General features: G+C 38.2%; 1 protein-coding gene across 1 annotated transcript in view; it reads right to left on the reverse strand.

Moving 5' to 3' along the window:
• Nucleotides 1-2,104: 2,104 nt before the first annotated feature.
• Nucleotides 2,105-14,407, reverse strand: part of LOC123253326 (charged multivesicular body protein 1b-2) — a 28,443-nt gene continuing 16,140 nt past the window's right edge. The window contains exons 2-8 of the mRNA XM_044682516.1: nucleotides 12,543-12,640; nucleotides 7,850-7,996; nucleotides 6,016-6,084; nucleotides 5,818-5,925; nucleotides 3,752-3,795; nucleotides 3,428-3,500; nucleotides 2,105-2,184 (exon numbers count right to left, since the gene is read on the reverse strand). Of these exons, the coding sequence (XP_044538451.1) occupies nucleotides 2,140-2,184; nucleotides 3,428-3,500; nucleotides 3,752-3,795; nucleotides 5,818-5,925; nucleotides 6,016-6,084; nucleotides 7,850-7,996; nucleotides 12,543-12,640 (584 nt within the window). The 3' untranslated portion in view covers nucleotides 2,105-2,139. The remainder of the gene's footprint in view (nucleotides 2,185-3,427; nucleotides 3,501-3,751; nucleotides 3,796-5,817; nucleotides 5,926-6,015; nucleotides 6,085-7,849; nucleotides 7,997-12,542; nucleotides 12,641-14,407) is intronic.

Below are 14,407 nucleotides of genomic sequence, written 5' to 3' on the forward strand. Positions count from 1 at the left end.
ATCCCAACATTAAAGAAACAACACACCATTTTTGATTGATATTTTAAAGATTCAAATAAGAGGTATCCACAAGTTAACAGATTTTTAATTGTAATCTTTTTTATCCAAGTCAAAAGAACAAGTTACATATGTCAACGAAGGAAAATAAGGAGAGTTTATACTTCATAGGCATTCTGGTCTATGATAATTCTCTTCTCTGGCTCCCTAGAATATTTCAGTAGAAATGAACACACAAATCACTTCCATAGAGAGAAAAAAGCATCACTCATTTAACAAAATGCAGGATGTCCACATGGAGACAGAAACACTCCAGTCACATACTAAGAAACTTGGCTACATGGGACCTAGTGCTCAACAAACAACACGGTTAATTCCCATTGCATTTGCTTGTTCATGTATTTTTCATTCAAACCTACTCTCATTCGCAGGGATGAATGGGTAATATTTAGCTAAGAAAGGTCTGGCAAAAGGCTCTTGTAATTGCACTTCGAATGCCTTTGTGACTCACAATGGGGAGAATCATTCCTCAAGAAAACTTTCTTATTTGGAAAAACCAAATCAAAACAAAAAACAAACAAAAAAACAGAACCGAAACTTTTTAATGGGGAAATCTTTCACCAGGCGGATAAACCCTTGCCCCTAGTCACTGTACTCATTCAACCTCCATTTGTATTCTTGCTATAATGTATTAGTAATTCACTGATCCGCCACCATTTTGTGACTACTAAATTAAAACATCATAGCTACATGGTAAATTGCACATTTCAATAAACTATACCGGCCATTCTAAGAGGTTGAACTGACATTTGGGCAACAAAATTCAGTAACTCGGTCCCCTCCCCAAAATACCCAAACTACTTCAACTTCCACTTGACTAGATGAGTGTTTATGTTGCTTGTATGGCCAAAATTAAAATCTCCACATCCACTTAAGATTCCCAATAAGTAATGAGGTGCTGCTTTAAGACATACAGGACGAACACATTTAGTTTTGAGGATGGCACACTGATTTCTTTGTTCTTGAAATCCTTGTTTAAAACAGAACAACAGGTCAGTTTTCCCCAAAATAATCCCTGGGAATGTACATGGTAAGAATTCCATGTAAATTAACAGACTTTTCAAATATTGGCTAATAAAAATTCAACAGGAAAAGTCCAATTTCTCAATTTTATCATTTCACTGGAGAGAAGTATGGAAGTCCAAAAATGGCTGGGAGTTAACAACCACCATATCTTGCAAACAGTAAATACAAATGAGTCTTAAACTTTCCTGTAAATGAAGCAGTGTGGCACTTTTTTCAGGTGATTATTAAGATGATCATTTCATGAAGACTTTAGAGAACACACACACACACACAAACATAAACACTCTACACACACACACACACACACACACACACACACTACACACACACATACATATACACACACACACACACACACACACACACTCTCTCTCTCTCTCTCTCTCTCTCTCTCTCTCTCTCTCTCTCTCTCTCTCTCTCTTTCTCAGGACATGGTATGAAAATGCCTATGGTGATTTAAGGTTAAAATACAAATACAGACAAAAAGCAGACCAACATTGCACACAGTACTGTTCATCCCAAAATGGGGAATAACGTGTATTGGGTTAAGTGAACAAAGGAGAGAGATTTCCCTGGCCTATTCCATTCCTACCTTTAAAAAAATATCATCTCAGCTCTGTAGAGAGAAAAAGAAAACAAATTTTTTAATGTTTCACCTTAATAACTAGTCATTGTAAACAGGAATTGAAATATTTGGGAACTAGAATTATGACCCCAAATTTAACAAAGATGTTTCAAACAGAATGAGTTAAACTTGTTTCAACCTAAGACACCTGCAAAAGCCATCTTCCACATTTCATCCTATAATGTTCAGAATTTTAAAATCCAGTAAGAGTGCAAGCTCCCTTGAACTTATCATATTCATAAAGAACTGCAAGCCCAGAGCATCTTATTCTACCAAGAGTATTTGAACATCTATATCTATGTCTCTATCTATCTCTATCTATATGTATAGATAAGAGATATATATACACACATACACATACACACACATACACATACACACACATAAGAGGTTTCAGAAGCGTAGTGTATGACAGCATCAAGGTCTTTGTGTTACACTTGATCACGGAGGCGGGCAAGTCTCTGTGATAGTTCATCCTGGAGGAGGCAAATTTTTAAGTTATTAAATCTCATGAAGACTCTTATAGGCATAAAACTATATACACACAGAGCTTACATTTAAAATTATATTTAAAATCATGTGTCCAAAATTAGTATAATGTGCTTATAAGTTCAACATTAAAGATTTATATTTTATCCAGTACTTCTTAGCACAGTGCTTGGCCCACAGTACAAGTTTGATAAATGTTGACTGACTATTGATTAATAAATGTTTGTAGACTGACACTTTAAGATGGAACCATTATCCTGGGTTTCACAGACCCCCAAGGAGTTCTTGAAGACAATTTAGGAGGGGAAGAGGGTCCCATGAACTGGATGGCGGGAACAGGGAAGGAATTACATCTTTATTTTAATATAATTTGTTTCCTTTTTTTTTTTAAACTCTTACCTTCTGCCTTGAAGCCAATACTATGTATTGGTTCCAAGGCAGAAGAGTGGTAAGGGTGGGCAATGGGGGTCAAGTGACTTGCCCAGGGTCACACAGCTGGGAAGTGTCTGAGGTCAGATTTGAATCCAGGACCTCCCATCTCTAGGCCTGGCTCTCAATTCACAGAGCTACCCAGCTGTCCCCCTAATTCATTTCCTTTGTAATCCTCTGTATGTTGTTTTATGCATTTAAAGACATTATTCTGAGGAGAGGTCCAAAGGCTTCACCAGACTGCCCAAGGGGCTGATGACACAAAAATGGTTAAGAACTCCTGCTAAGACAGTTGTATAAGGGCTAGAGAATTTGTGAAGAGGCCAGATGCAGATAGACCAGTGATAGTTAACCTTTTAGAGACCACATGCCACCCCTCCCCTTACCTCAGACAGGAGAGGGAGGAAACATTGGGCTACTGGGCAGAGGTGCAAGTGAAGTGAAAAAATGTCCTCAGGTGCAGTGGAGAGAGGGAAGGGAGCAACTCCGCCCAGGTCCCTTTGCCTTTCTAGTAACAAACTCTTGTGGACAATGGTTGCGTGCTGACAAAGAGTGGGCCCTCTCTGGCACCATAGGTTCGCCAGGGCAGAGCAGAGACCATTGGGAAGCAATTCAATCTTGATTTGAAATGTACATGCAAATGAAAGGCAGGAGGACTTTGGAAAGGAGACGAAGGCCTGCTCTGCTTAACTTTCACATGACACCACACAGATGAAAACAAAGTACATACATTTCTACATTTCCTAAGGGCCTTAGATATAATTCAAGCTGAATTCAATCAAGCTACAATACAATATTTACCTGTTCTGTTGAAGCAACACTTGTGCCAACAGAACCAGTCTGACCCTGTGGGAGCTCCATGTTGAGATCAAGGCTGCAATTATAAAAAACAAAACAAAACAAAACAAAAAATAGGCTTATAAGAACAATGAACTATGTCAAGTTTTAAGTAATAATTTAGATGCAGTTTCAAAACGCAAATACGAAAGCTCCATCCTGACTTTTATCCGATTTACTGTTTTCATGAAAACAAGAGTCAGAGAAATATTCTCAGTGGATAGCTTTCTTTACCTGATTGGTGATGTAATTTGAACGCTATTAAAAATAGACCTGGCTCATACTTACCCTGCTTCATCTGCCATTTCTTGAAGGAGCATATCCACTTGGTTCTAGAAGAGGGGGGAAAAATTGCTTTTTCAGTAGTATTTATGGTTGTTTCTTTATTCTAGTTAATTCTACCTTTAAGGTGGACTGTCATCTGTAATTTTCAAAGCAAGCCTTCTAGTTAGAAAGCACTGTTTAACTTTTGCCACCAGAGGGAGCTGTGTCATTTCGGTATATCATTCCCCTTGATGGTAATTTGAGAAACCTTAAAATAAGACTAGACAAGCAACCCTGGCTACACTATAACATCTTATTTTAAATGATCTCTCGTTTTTTAAGTTCTATCTTTCACTAAAATAAACTTTTCTGAAATAAAGAGTTTTTAGAATTGTTATAACTTGACTGTAAAAGCATCTACTTTAAAAAGAAATCGATGGTATTCATACTTGATGCCAAATGATTCCTGTATTAGATTAATTTTTAACAATATACAGAAGAATAAAATTAAAATAGGTGGTTAAAAGTTGACTAAATAAAGGAATTTTCAGCAAACAGGTGTTTTTATTAGTTGAATGATTCATCCATCAACCATTTTTGTATGAAATTTAAGACCATTACAATCTTAACATAGAAGAAAAGGGACTTTAGAGATCATGTCGTCTGGTTTCATTTCATGGATGTAGGAAACGAGGCCCTCAGAAGTTAAATCATTTGTCCAGGATCATAAAGGAAGGGGGAGACTTAGGAAACATGGTTGAAAAACATTTCTAAAAGATAAAACCAGGATCACTTTCCTGTCTAGTCTACTGGAAATAATTCAATCTCACAAGTGATATAGAATCTCGTTGAATTTTGGGGTCTTCTTTTTAGTGTTAGGCTAAAAGGAGCCTGGGACATCAACTAAGGCTAACCCTCTCATTTTAAAAATAAAGAAAGAAGCCCAGAGAGGAAACTATCTCGCCTAAGGCCATATAGTGAGTTAGCTGTAGAGATGAGAATTCTTGACTCTCAATTCAATGCCTTGTCCATTGCTGCCTCATTCTGAAAATGAATTATTATTTTATTATATATAAGGATATGAGATAAAAGGCTGATGAGAATGTCCTTTATTTTTATTTAAAACGAAACATCAAATATAATGCTTGTTTCTTAAGTTTTGCTTCTTTCTGATAAAAGTAGAATACAGAAAAAATAATTCTGTTTGAGGGCAGCAGGTTAGCAAGATTTTAATAAATTCAAGTTTTACTACTCTGTCATTTCAGTATAACTATTTTAAAAAAGGACAATTACTGTTTAAAAATAACACCCAAAATTCTCTATTTGGATTTTCCAAAGCTCATAATATTTTGTGGCAAGTTGGTCTGCAAGATTCCATTTCTCTGAGGGCTGCTCTTTACCCAAGCAATGGGTCCGGAAACCACCAGGATTTTCTCAATCAGCATCAAGCCTGTAAGTGACTATGCATTCATGTCTCAGTTAGTCAGTCAATAAGCATTGATTGAGTGCTCATCATATGCCAGGCAATGTGTTAAGCTCTGGGGATACAAAAAATGGCCATAGACAGTCCTTGCCCTTGAGGAGCTTGGCCTAATGGAAGAAAGAACAGGTCAATGACCATGCACCAGCAAGCTAGACTAGACAGAAGGTAAACTGGAAATAATCAAGACAAGAGAGACACTAACATTAAGGGGAGCAGGAAAAGGCTCTTTGCTGAAATGAACTTCTACCTGGGCCTCGGAGGCTGAGATAATGAGAGAGAGCGTTTCAAGTATGAGGGGCAGCCAGAGGAAATGCCTAGAACCGAGTCTGACATCACAGAAAAAGTGAGGGTCGGCTGAGTGAGACAGGGTGTAAGTTTCAGAAGATCGGAAAGGTCGGGGGGGGGGGGGGAACCTGGGCTGTGAAGGGTTTTGTGGAGGATGACACCTTGTTGGCTTGCCTGGGTGACTTGGAGGATAATGGTACTCTCAATAGTGAAGGAAGGGTTTGGGGTCTAGAAGGGTAATTGTGTTCAAAAGGACCAGGTGGAGATCCTTCGGGGCCCAATTTTGGAGTTTACTTCCTAGCACATTCATCATTCTGCTTACTTGTGGAGTTGTTAGGGTTGTAGTGCTGCTCATAGTGTCTTCCATTTGTTGTGTCTGAACATCTAAGGTTTCAAACTGATGTTCAAATTTGTCCATTAAGGCAGATATCTATAAACAGAGAGGAGAGGTATGACCAAGGGAAAAACACAGTAACTAGAAAAAGAATTAAAATGTCAAAGGGCTAAATTCTTTCTCTACCTTCTCAAGGTTCATGCTCCTCAATGTAGCGTCCATAGACTTAACCACACCTGCCATCGATTTAGTCACCTATTAACAGAATAAGAAACAATGAGTTAGCCAATCCACAGTAGTCCAATTTCTACAAATGTTCTCCTAATAACAGGTTACACAGAAATGACGCTCATTTCAAACTTAGTGATTGAGGACTCTATTTCAGCCTACAAATATGAGGGGACTACTGGAGATTTTTACATGAAGGAGTGATTTGTTTTGGGAATATGGATTAGAAAGGTGAGACAAAACAAGGAACCCAATTAGGGAAGCTATCTGGCAACAATCCACACTCATAGTGACTAGAACCTCAACTAGATTTAAAGCCATGTGAGAGAAGAGAAGGGGACAGATTTGAGATGTAGTGCAGGGAAACTCAAAAAGAAATGAAGGTCACTAAACCACATGTAAGGATCCCTGTGAGCTGTATATTGAATCGGAAAACTACAAATGAATATCATGTATATTGTATCTCCTTCGTTAAACATTCCCCAGTTATATTTTAATATGATTTGCTTCCCAGGGGGCTATGCACTTGACAACTCTACTCTATCGCATTCAATCATCTCATCATGTGAATTTATCCAAAGCTTTGCTGCTTGACTCCTGAACATTGCATAACAACACTACCAGTTCCTTCTTGCCCCTGACCTCATTCCTTTTGTTATCAAATCTGCCTTTAGTACATTCTGGACCTCTATCCCAAGGATCCCATGAAATGGTATTTTTTGTTGCTTCTGAACAAGAATGAAATAATTGTTTGCCTCTCCAAGGACAGCCTATGAGCCATCCTTTCATTTAACTGTAATTTCCTTATCTCTTCTGGCTCCATTTATAGCAAGAATGTCAAAACTGATATGACTCAGTTCTTGCAGCGTCAGTTCAACTGTACTGGACAAGGTTTTTTTTTGTTTCTTGGTTTTTTGTTTTTGTGAAGTTTGGGGTGGGGGTTAGGGGGCAGTGGAGAAGGGAGTGGAAATGGAAGGGGGAGGGCCGGTGCTATTATTTCCTTGGTGTGAGAAAACGTCTGTAACTTAAGAGTTATATGCAGGCCCTGAGAGCTTAAATGGCTTGCTCAAGGATACGAAGTCAAGACTTAAACTTAGGTCTTTTTGCCTCCAAAGCTGGCTCTATTCACTAGGGCATGCTACTCTCACTTCTATCTCAAGAGTATCAGGATTTCAATGGGGGGGCAGAGAGAGAGAGAGATATCAGATCCCTAAAAGTCTAACTGCTGTTTAAGTGTTCCCCCCCTTTAAATGGCTGCAAAGTGTACACACTTTAATAAAAATACCCTTCAGGTACAGACTTATTTAAAAACCCTATTATTCTTACTATCCTCTGAGACCTCCTCTTTCTGCTACTTTATTGCCATCATTGCACAAAAAGGCACTTTCAACTGTTTTTATGAGTTGCCATGGCAAAAGAATTCATCACAGTGGTCAGCTTACCTCTCCATACTTATGTAATTAAAGTGGTCCTTGCAAAGCAGTATATTGCCAGGACTATTCTATATTAGGAACAAGTATGAAATATTGTCCAATAGGAATAACCCTTAATTTCTCATTTTCTTCCCATCCACTCATTTTTGAGGAAGTAAAAACTCAAGGTTATAATGATACAATACTGGATATTCTCAAAATAATAGACCTTGGATATAGGATGCAAATTTTAAGTCAGTCAGTGCTAAAGGGAAAATGACTTCACATCTCTGAATTTCAGAAGTGCTAAGAATTGTGTGCCAAGATTTTTTAGCATCTTCCCTGCACTGATGGCATCACTCAGAGAGCAGATTCCTTACCTTGCCCATTGTCACAGCTGTTTGAACTCTAGCTGCTACAGCATCTACCCGAGCACTCATTCTCAAGAAATTAATTCCTTGGTTTTTCTGGCGAATTGCATTTTCAGCATGTATTCGTGCAACTTCTGTATTGCCCTTCTGGATGGCCTGTTTGAAAATGTCAAAAAAAAGGGACTGTAGTAAAGTCAAGGCATGTATAACAAAATACACATGTTAGGAACAAAGGTTGTTATTGCTCAGTCATATCTGACTCTTCATGAATACATTTTGGGTTTTCTTAGCAAAGATACTGGAATGGTTTGCCAATTTGCTTCTCCAGCTCATTTTACAGATGAGGAAAATGAGGCAAACAGGGTTAAGTGACTTTTCCAGGGTAAGTGTCTGAGGTCAGATTTGAACGCAGGAAGATGAGTCTTCCTGACTCCAGACCTGGCACTCTATAAATACTGTGTCACCCAACTGCCCAAGAACAGAGAGCAACTATCCAAAATTGGTACCAAATTTATATTTTAAAATAATTTTTAAAGGCTAGTAATCTTTGACTAATATACAGTCAACTGTTTGTAAGAGAAAAGTTGTATGATGCAGCCAAAGAACACTGGACTTAAGAGCCAGGAGACTTGGTCTCAACTTCATTCGATGACCAGGGGCAGAGTTACTCAACCTCCCTGAGTAAGGCTCCATTTCCCTAAACTGGAATACAGAAAAATACTTGCAATACATATACCTCAACAGGGCTGCTGTGAAGAAAGCACTCTGTGACTATTAAAGCATTTTGGAAATCTCCTAAGCTATTGCTCTTGGGATTATTAAACTCCACTTAAAGTGCCCTGCATACTTCTCTAAAATAACAAAGAAAGAAAATGCCTTAAAAAAACCCTTAACTGCCACAAATGCTCTCACCTCCTCATGATTGCACAATCAGTGTGCCCAGGCAGCTCTGGATATTAGTGAGTTCCCAAGTTGATGAAGGCCCATCGAACCAGGGAAGGGTTTAGCAGCAAGAGCTGCTCCAAGAGCCCCAGGCTCCCTCACGTGGGAGACAGGAAACTCTGGCTCTTATTTCACAATCCTATCAGGGAAGATGGCCTGCTGAGAGCAACCAGAGAATAGCTGAAAGCAACAGCAGGAGGCTTAGATATAGCAGGAGGAGATCACAGAATGAGGATGTAGTTATTCTGGACAACTGATAGGAAGGTAATCACATAGTCTCAAATTTGGAAGGGACCAGGGACACAAGATTTTGAGCCTGAAAAATCTAGGTTCAACTCTCACCTCTGATACTCTCTACCCACTACCTGGCAAGCTTACCTAATGTAAACTGTGGGAGTTAAAACAGATGATTTCCAATATTCTTTTCAGCCTGAAACCTGTCACCTTGTGATCTAAACTAACCCAAATCTGAACAAGAAGCCCTTCTACCACACACCTGCCAGCTGGTCACCCAATCTCTGCTTAAAGCCCCCTAGTCAAGAGGAAACCCTGTTTCCTGGAGACAAATCATTCCACTTCAGGATGGTTCCAATGTTTAGGAGGTTTTTCCTGACATCTGGCAGAAAGTAGCTTCTTTGCAACTTCCACCTGCTGCAACCTGGTTCTGCCCTCTGGGGCCAAGCAGAACAAAGCTAATCCTTCTTTCACATGCTAGTCCTTCAAATACTTGAACAGAGCTGCCATGTTCCCACTAGCTTTTCTCTTCTCCAAACTAAACCCTCCTTTGCTGCAAATGCTCCTCATATGACATCACAAGGCTCTCCATCATCCTGGTTGTTCTCCTTTGGCCCTCAACAGCTTATCAAGTGTCCTCCTGAAAAATGTGCCCAGAACTCAATAATTATTTTATATGTGGTTTGAATAAGGGACAATCACTTCCCTAGTTCTAAGAACTATGGCTCTCTCAATGCTGCCCGAGATTTCATTAGCTGTTTTTTATGTGCCAGATCTTACTATGATACCTTTAGTACTGAAATGGATGCTGGAGGTAGAGGAGAACAGAGAAAAATGTGGACAAAGATGCCATGTTTACTATCTGATGAGTAAGAAGAGGCAATAGAACAACAATATAGCACCCTCAGCATTCACCTAGGCTTCAGAGTCAACAGCCTATCCCAGAGAGGAATTGAATTATATACAAAGATAGAAATTACATTTCACTGTCCTATTGCCATCAGACCTATGGTTTGGCATCATGAAAATTTCCTAGTTAAGTTTAATGAAAAAGTGGTGTTTGGCTCGACTGTTCAATTAAAACACAGCCCCACACGTCCACCCTCTGGTAGGACATAGTAAGTGAAAAATGTGCTTTAAATTCACCACCCTGCAAAATTTTCTTTCTAGATTTGATTCTCCTACCACCATCTTAGTTAAGAGGATAGTTTCACAGACTCAAAGCGGCTCATCTGCCAACCTCAGGTGTATGTAATTACTAAGCACAGCCAACCCTGGATTAGTTATTGATAGTGCCCAAAAGGCAATAACCAGAACACTCATTTTTGAAGAGTTACAACCTAAAGACTTGTCAAGCCAAGATATCTTCGATAAGGTAGCTTGTTTCCAAATGTAATCAAGTGTCTTACCTGTGGCACTTAAGAGGTGTAGAAGGCCAGGGAGGAAATGGATACTTGTAAGAAATACTTGCCTATGCCTTTTGGAAAGGCATTGAAGAAATACTTGCCTATGCCTTTTGGAAAGGCATTGACCTCAGAACTGACATAATTTTATAACACTAAGAGCTATTTAGCAATGTAAATAGCCAAAGGATATGAAGAATTTTTTTTAATAAAATGTCATTTGTTTTTCCATTGTACTCATGTTCAGACATATGCCTCTCCATTTCCTCTTCAACATGGGAGCCACCCTTGGTTTAAAAAAAAAGAGGGAAAAAAGAGAAAAAAGGAAAAGCAGTTCTGCAAAACTAATCAATTTATCAATTGAGTCTGGCAGCGTATACAATGTGCCATGCCCACAGGTCGACCACCTCACTATCCCTAGGAGAAGAGGTCCACTTTTTCTAATCTCTTCTTTGGAGTCAAATTTGATCACTAGAATTATCTAGCATTTAGGGTCTGTATAAATGGAGACTTGGAAGCTTGAACTTCGACCCCCATAAGTCCCTTAGTATTTCCCAAAATTCCTTTTAATCTCTCCTGCGCCTCTACATTTGCGTGGTCACGTTATTGTTTTATGAGTTCTATAGTTCCTTCCTCTTCCTCTTTTTTCACAAGCATGGCTGAAGTTAGTTTAGTACCTTTTCACTCTAGTTTTTTTATGTTAGTTTAGTATGAACAAAACTTTATAAAATATAATACTTAGTTATTGGATATTAATTTTAATCTCCACAGGTCTTTCTTCTTTCTACTGTTCTTGTCATTTACCTTGTTACAGAGATCATTGGGTATATTGTTTTCTTGGATCTGCTTATCTTACTTTGCACTGTTCTGTTTCTTTACATTCTTCATATTTACTGCTTCTTATGATGCAGTTACAGTCCATTCATTAGTGTACTATTATCTATTTAATATTGTCCAACTGATCAACATCCACTTAGTTTTCTGTTCTCTGCTACTAAAAAAGTGCTGCTATAAAATTTTTAGCTTATACTGTATTTCTTTCTCTCTTGGATATGTTTTTGGGGGGTTTGGCCCAAGACTATAGATGTTTTAAGTATTTTCTTAGCTTCACATTTCTTTCCAGAATTGCTGAACAACTCCAACTCCAATAAAGGTTAATTGGAATGTTTATCTTTCCACAACTCACCCCTTAAGATACTGACTACTATTATCTTTTATTGTTTTGGTCAAGTTGTTGGGTAGTTAATAAATTAACTCAAGAATTTTCAATCTAAATTTTTATTTTTATGAAGTTTTCAAAAGAATGGAAAACAATGAATTCATGAAAGCATGCTATAAATCACAAATAATAAGGGAAATGCAAACTTAACCAACTAAAATTTTACCTCGCAACATGAAAAGTGGCAAAAACAAAACACTAAGAGAACAGTCAGTGTTGGAATGCCTATGAGAAGATAGACATACTGATATATGTTGGAGGAGTGGTAAAATATTCTAACTATTTGGTTTTCATTTGGAATTATCAAAGAAAAGGGCCAAGAAAGGCAAAAACATTTGTAGAAATGCTCTGCAGAATCAAAAAACTGGAAATAAAGTGGGGTGCTCAGCAATTAGGAAATAGCTAAAAAAACCTATGGTATATGAATATAATATAAAGTTTCAGTACAGTAAGAGATGAGGAATATGAAGAATTCAGAGAAATGTGGGCAGAGTTAAATGACTGATGGTATAGAATAAGAAAGCAGAACCAAAACAGAACATACATAATGACCACAAAAATGCAAATAATCACTAAAAGGGAGCTAAAAATCAAATAATGAAAAAAAAACCCAAATAATAAAAGGTTCCAAAAAAGAGATGATGTCACATAGCTCTTCCTTCACAGCAGAGAGGTTGGAGACTACAAGGGTAAAATATTGTATTCACTGTCACACATAGTCTCTGTTATTACCTGTTTTTTCCCTTAATTGTTTTCCTTTGTATTATTCTAGATGGAGAGAGAGAGACAGTGGGAAATGATGGATAAAAAGGCAAAAAGCATCAATAACACTTCCATGAAAATTTCAATTCATTTCATAACATTCACACAAGCTACATATGTGAAATCTAAAAATGACACTCACCTTTTTAATCTTGGCCTTTTCAGCTTTTTCTTCCTTATCACATTTTTTGGCATTCCTATTAAGCTCTTTTGCAGCAAACTTCAGGTTAAATAGGTGTTCTAAAACATATATATTAAGGCTCTTAAAAAAGGCATTGGTCCCAGAAGACCCATCAGAACAAAGAGGATTATGAGAGAAAGAAAATTTCCTGGCCCCTGCCCGGAACTTCATGCACATATGTTACCAAGTACAAACCCAGAGAAATCACTTCAAAGAACTTAGGATGTGATGGCCTTGACATTTAAAATATGCCAATTATATATGGCAGATATATGTTAGTGTAGTGCTTCAAACAAAGTATAAAACGAAAAACAAAAAGGACCACATTTCTTAGTTTTTATTCCAGAATAGGAGAGGTGGTTTGTTTTTTTTTAAGGAAATAATGATTTTCAATACTATGAAATTTTATTTTCTCACTCATCACACTCAAAAGACAGGCAATGTACTTTTGGTTTTCCAAGGGAGAACAAAATTATTTTCTGTTAAAGATTATAAACTTCCTATTAAATTGGGTATTTTCAATTCAGCTCTCCCTGGGAATGAGCATTGCATTTTAGGAAGATATATTAACCATTTCAAGATATAAAGATACAGATACACTACAGAAGTTAACTTGGTAAAAAGCAAAACTTCCCAAAAATTTTTGGTTAAATTCTCATCATAATTGAATGCCAGACCACTTATTAACTCATGATAAAGCTTTGGCCAAATTAATATATATTCATACTCCGTGGGAATTTGATTTAAGTCATTACAAATCACTCAATCCAACCAACATTTATTAAGTGGCTATTCTACAAAGTATTAGGCTAGGTCCCAAGGATGAGGATGCAAAGTTAAAACACAGAAACAAGGCACTGGAAAGGATCTCTGAGAGCATCTAGTCTAACCCAAATCCAAATAGAAATCTCCTCTTAAAGCACACCTAATAGGAGTGCAATCAGTCTCAACTAATTTTCAGCTTTCATTCTCCTTATGCTAATAAAATAATGACACATACACTTTCCTGCATTTCATTGTGAGCTTCCCATTCCTCTTGGGCCTACTTCCCCTGCTGAATTTCAGTCTATGAAATCCTATCTTATCCCATCTCTGAACTCAAATTGTAGAGACAGTGTCAAAATGCATTGGTAAAGGGCGTTTTCTCGTTCAGGAGCTGTCTATGCCAACAGAATCACAGGTCTAGTCCCTAGATCTGTAATGGTGAAGATGTGGCACATGTGCCACAGCAGCACAAAGGGGGCTGCTCCATTCTTCCTCTCTACCATGCCTGGGGACATTTTTTGCATGCCCCGCCTCTCTGTCCAGCAGACCAAAGGAACAGACTTCCTCCCTCTGTTCTTTGGGGTAATATGAGGGGCTCAAAGGCAGTTTGAAGGTGCGGTTTGGGCACACAACCTCTAAAGGTTCACCAACACTGCCCTAGAGGTTCAGTGGAGAGAATGCTGAGGTTGGAGTCAGGAAGACCTGAATTCAAATCTAAGCTCAGACACATGCCAGCTGTGAGACCTGGGCATGTATCTGCCTCAGCTTTCTCATCTGGGGATGGTAATAGCACCTAACTCTCAAGGTTGTTGTGAGGATCAAATGAGCTATTTGTGCCTGGCACATAGTAGGTACTTGATAAATGCCTATTTCCTTTTTTTCTTCCTGAGCCCTGATCTCTAAAACTTAGAGTGAAAAATCAGCCCATGCCCAACTTTTCTCTCCTCTATCATGAATTCTGAGAGGGAACTGTCACTTTCCTCCAAAGTTCTTATCCTTCCCAGATCAGAAGCAACCTTAACTCTAGCATTTTGAAGAATACAAGGCAAAACAAGAAATTA

The sequence above is a fragment of the Gracilinanus agilis genome, chromosome X (assembly GCF_016433145.1).
Source record: "Gracilinanus agilis isolate LMUSP501 chromosome X, AgileGrace, whole genome shotgun sequence".
Classification (NCBI taxonomy): domain Eukaryota; kingdom Metazoa; phylum Chordata; class Mammalia; order Didelphimorphia; family Didelphidae; genus Gracilinanus; species Gracilinanus agilis.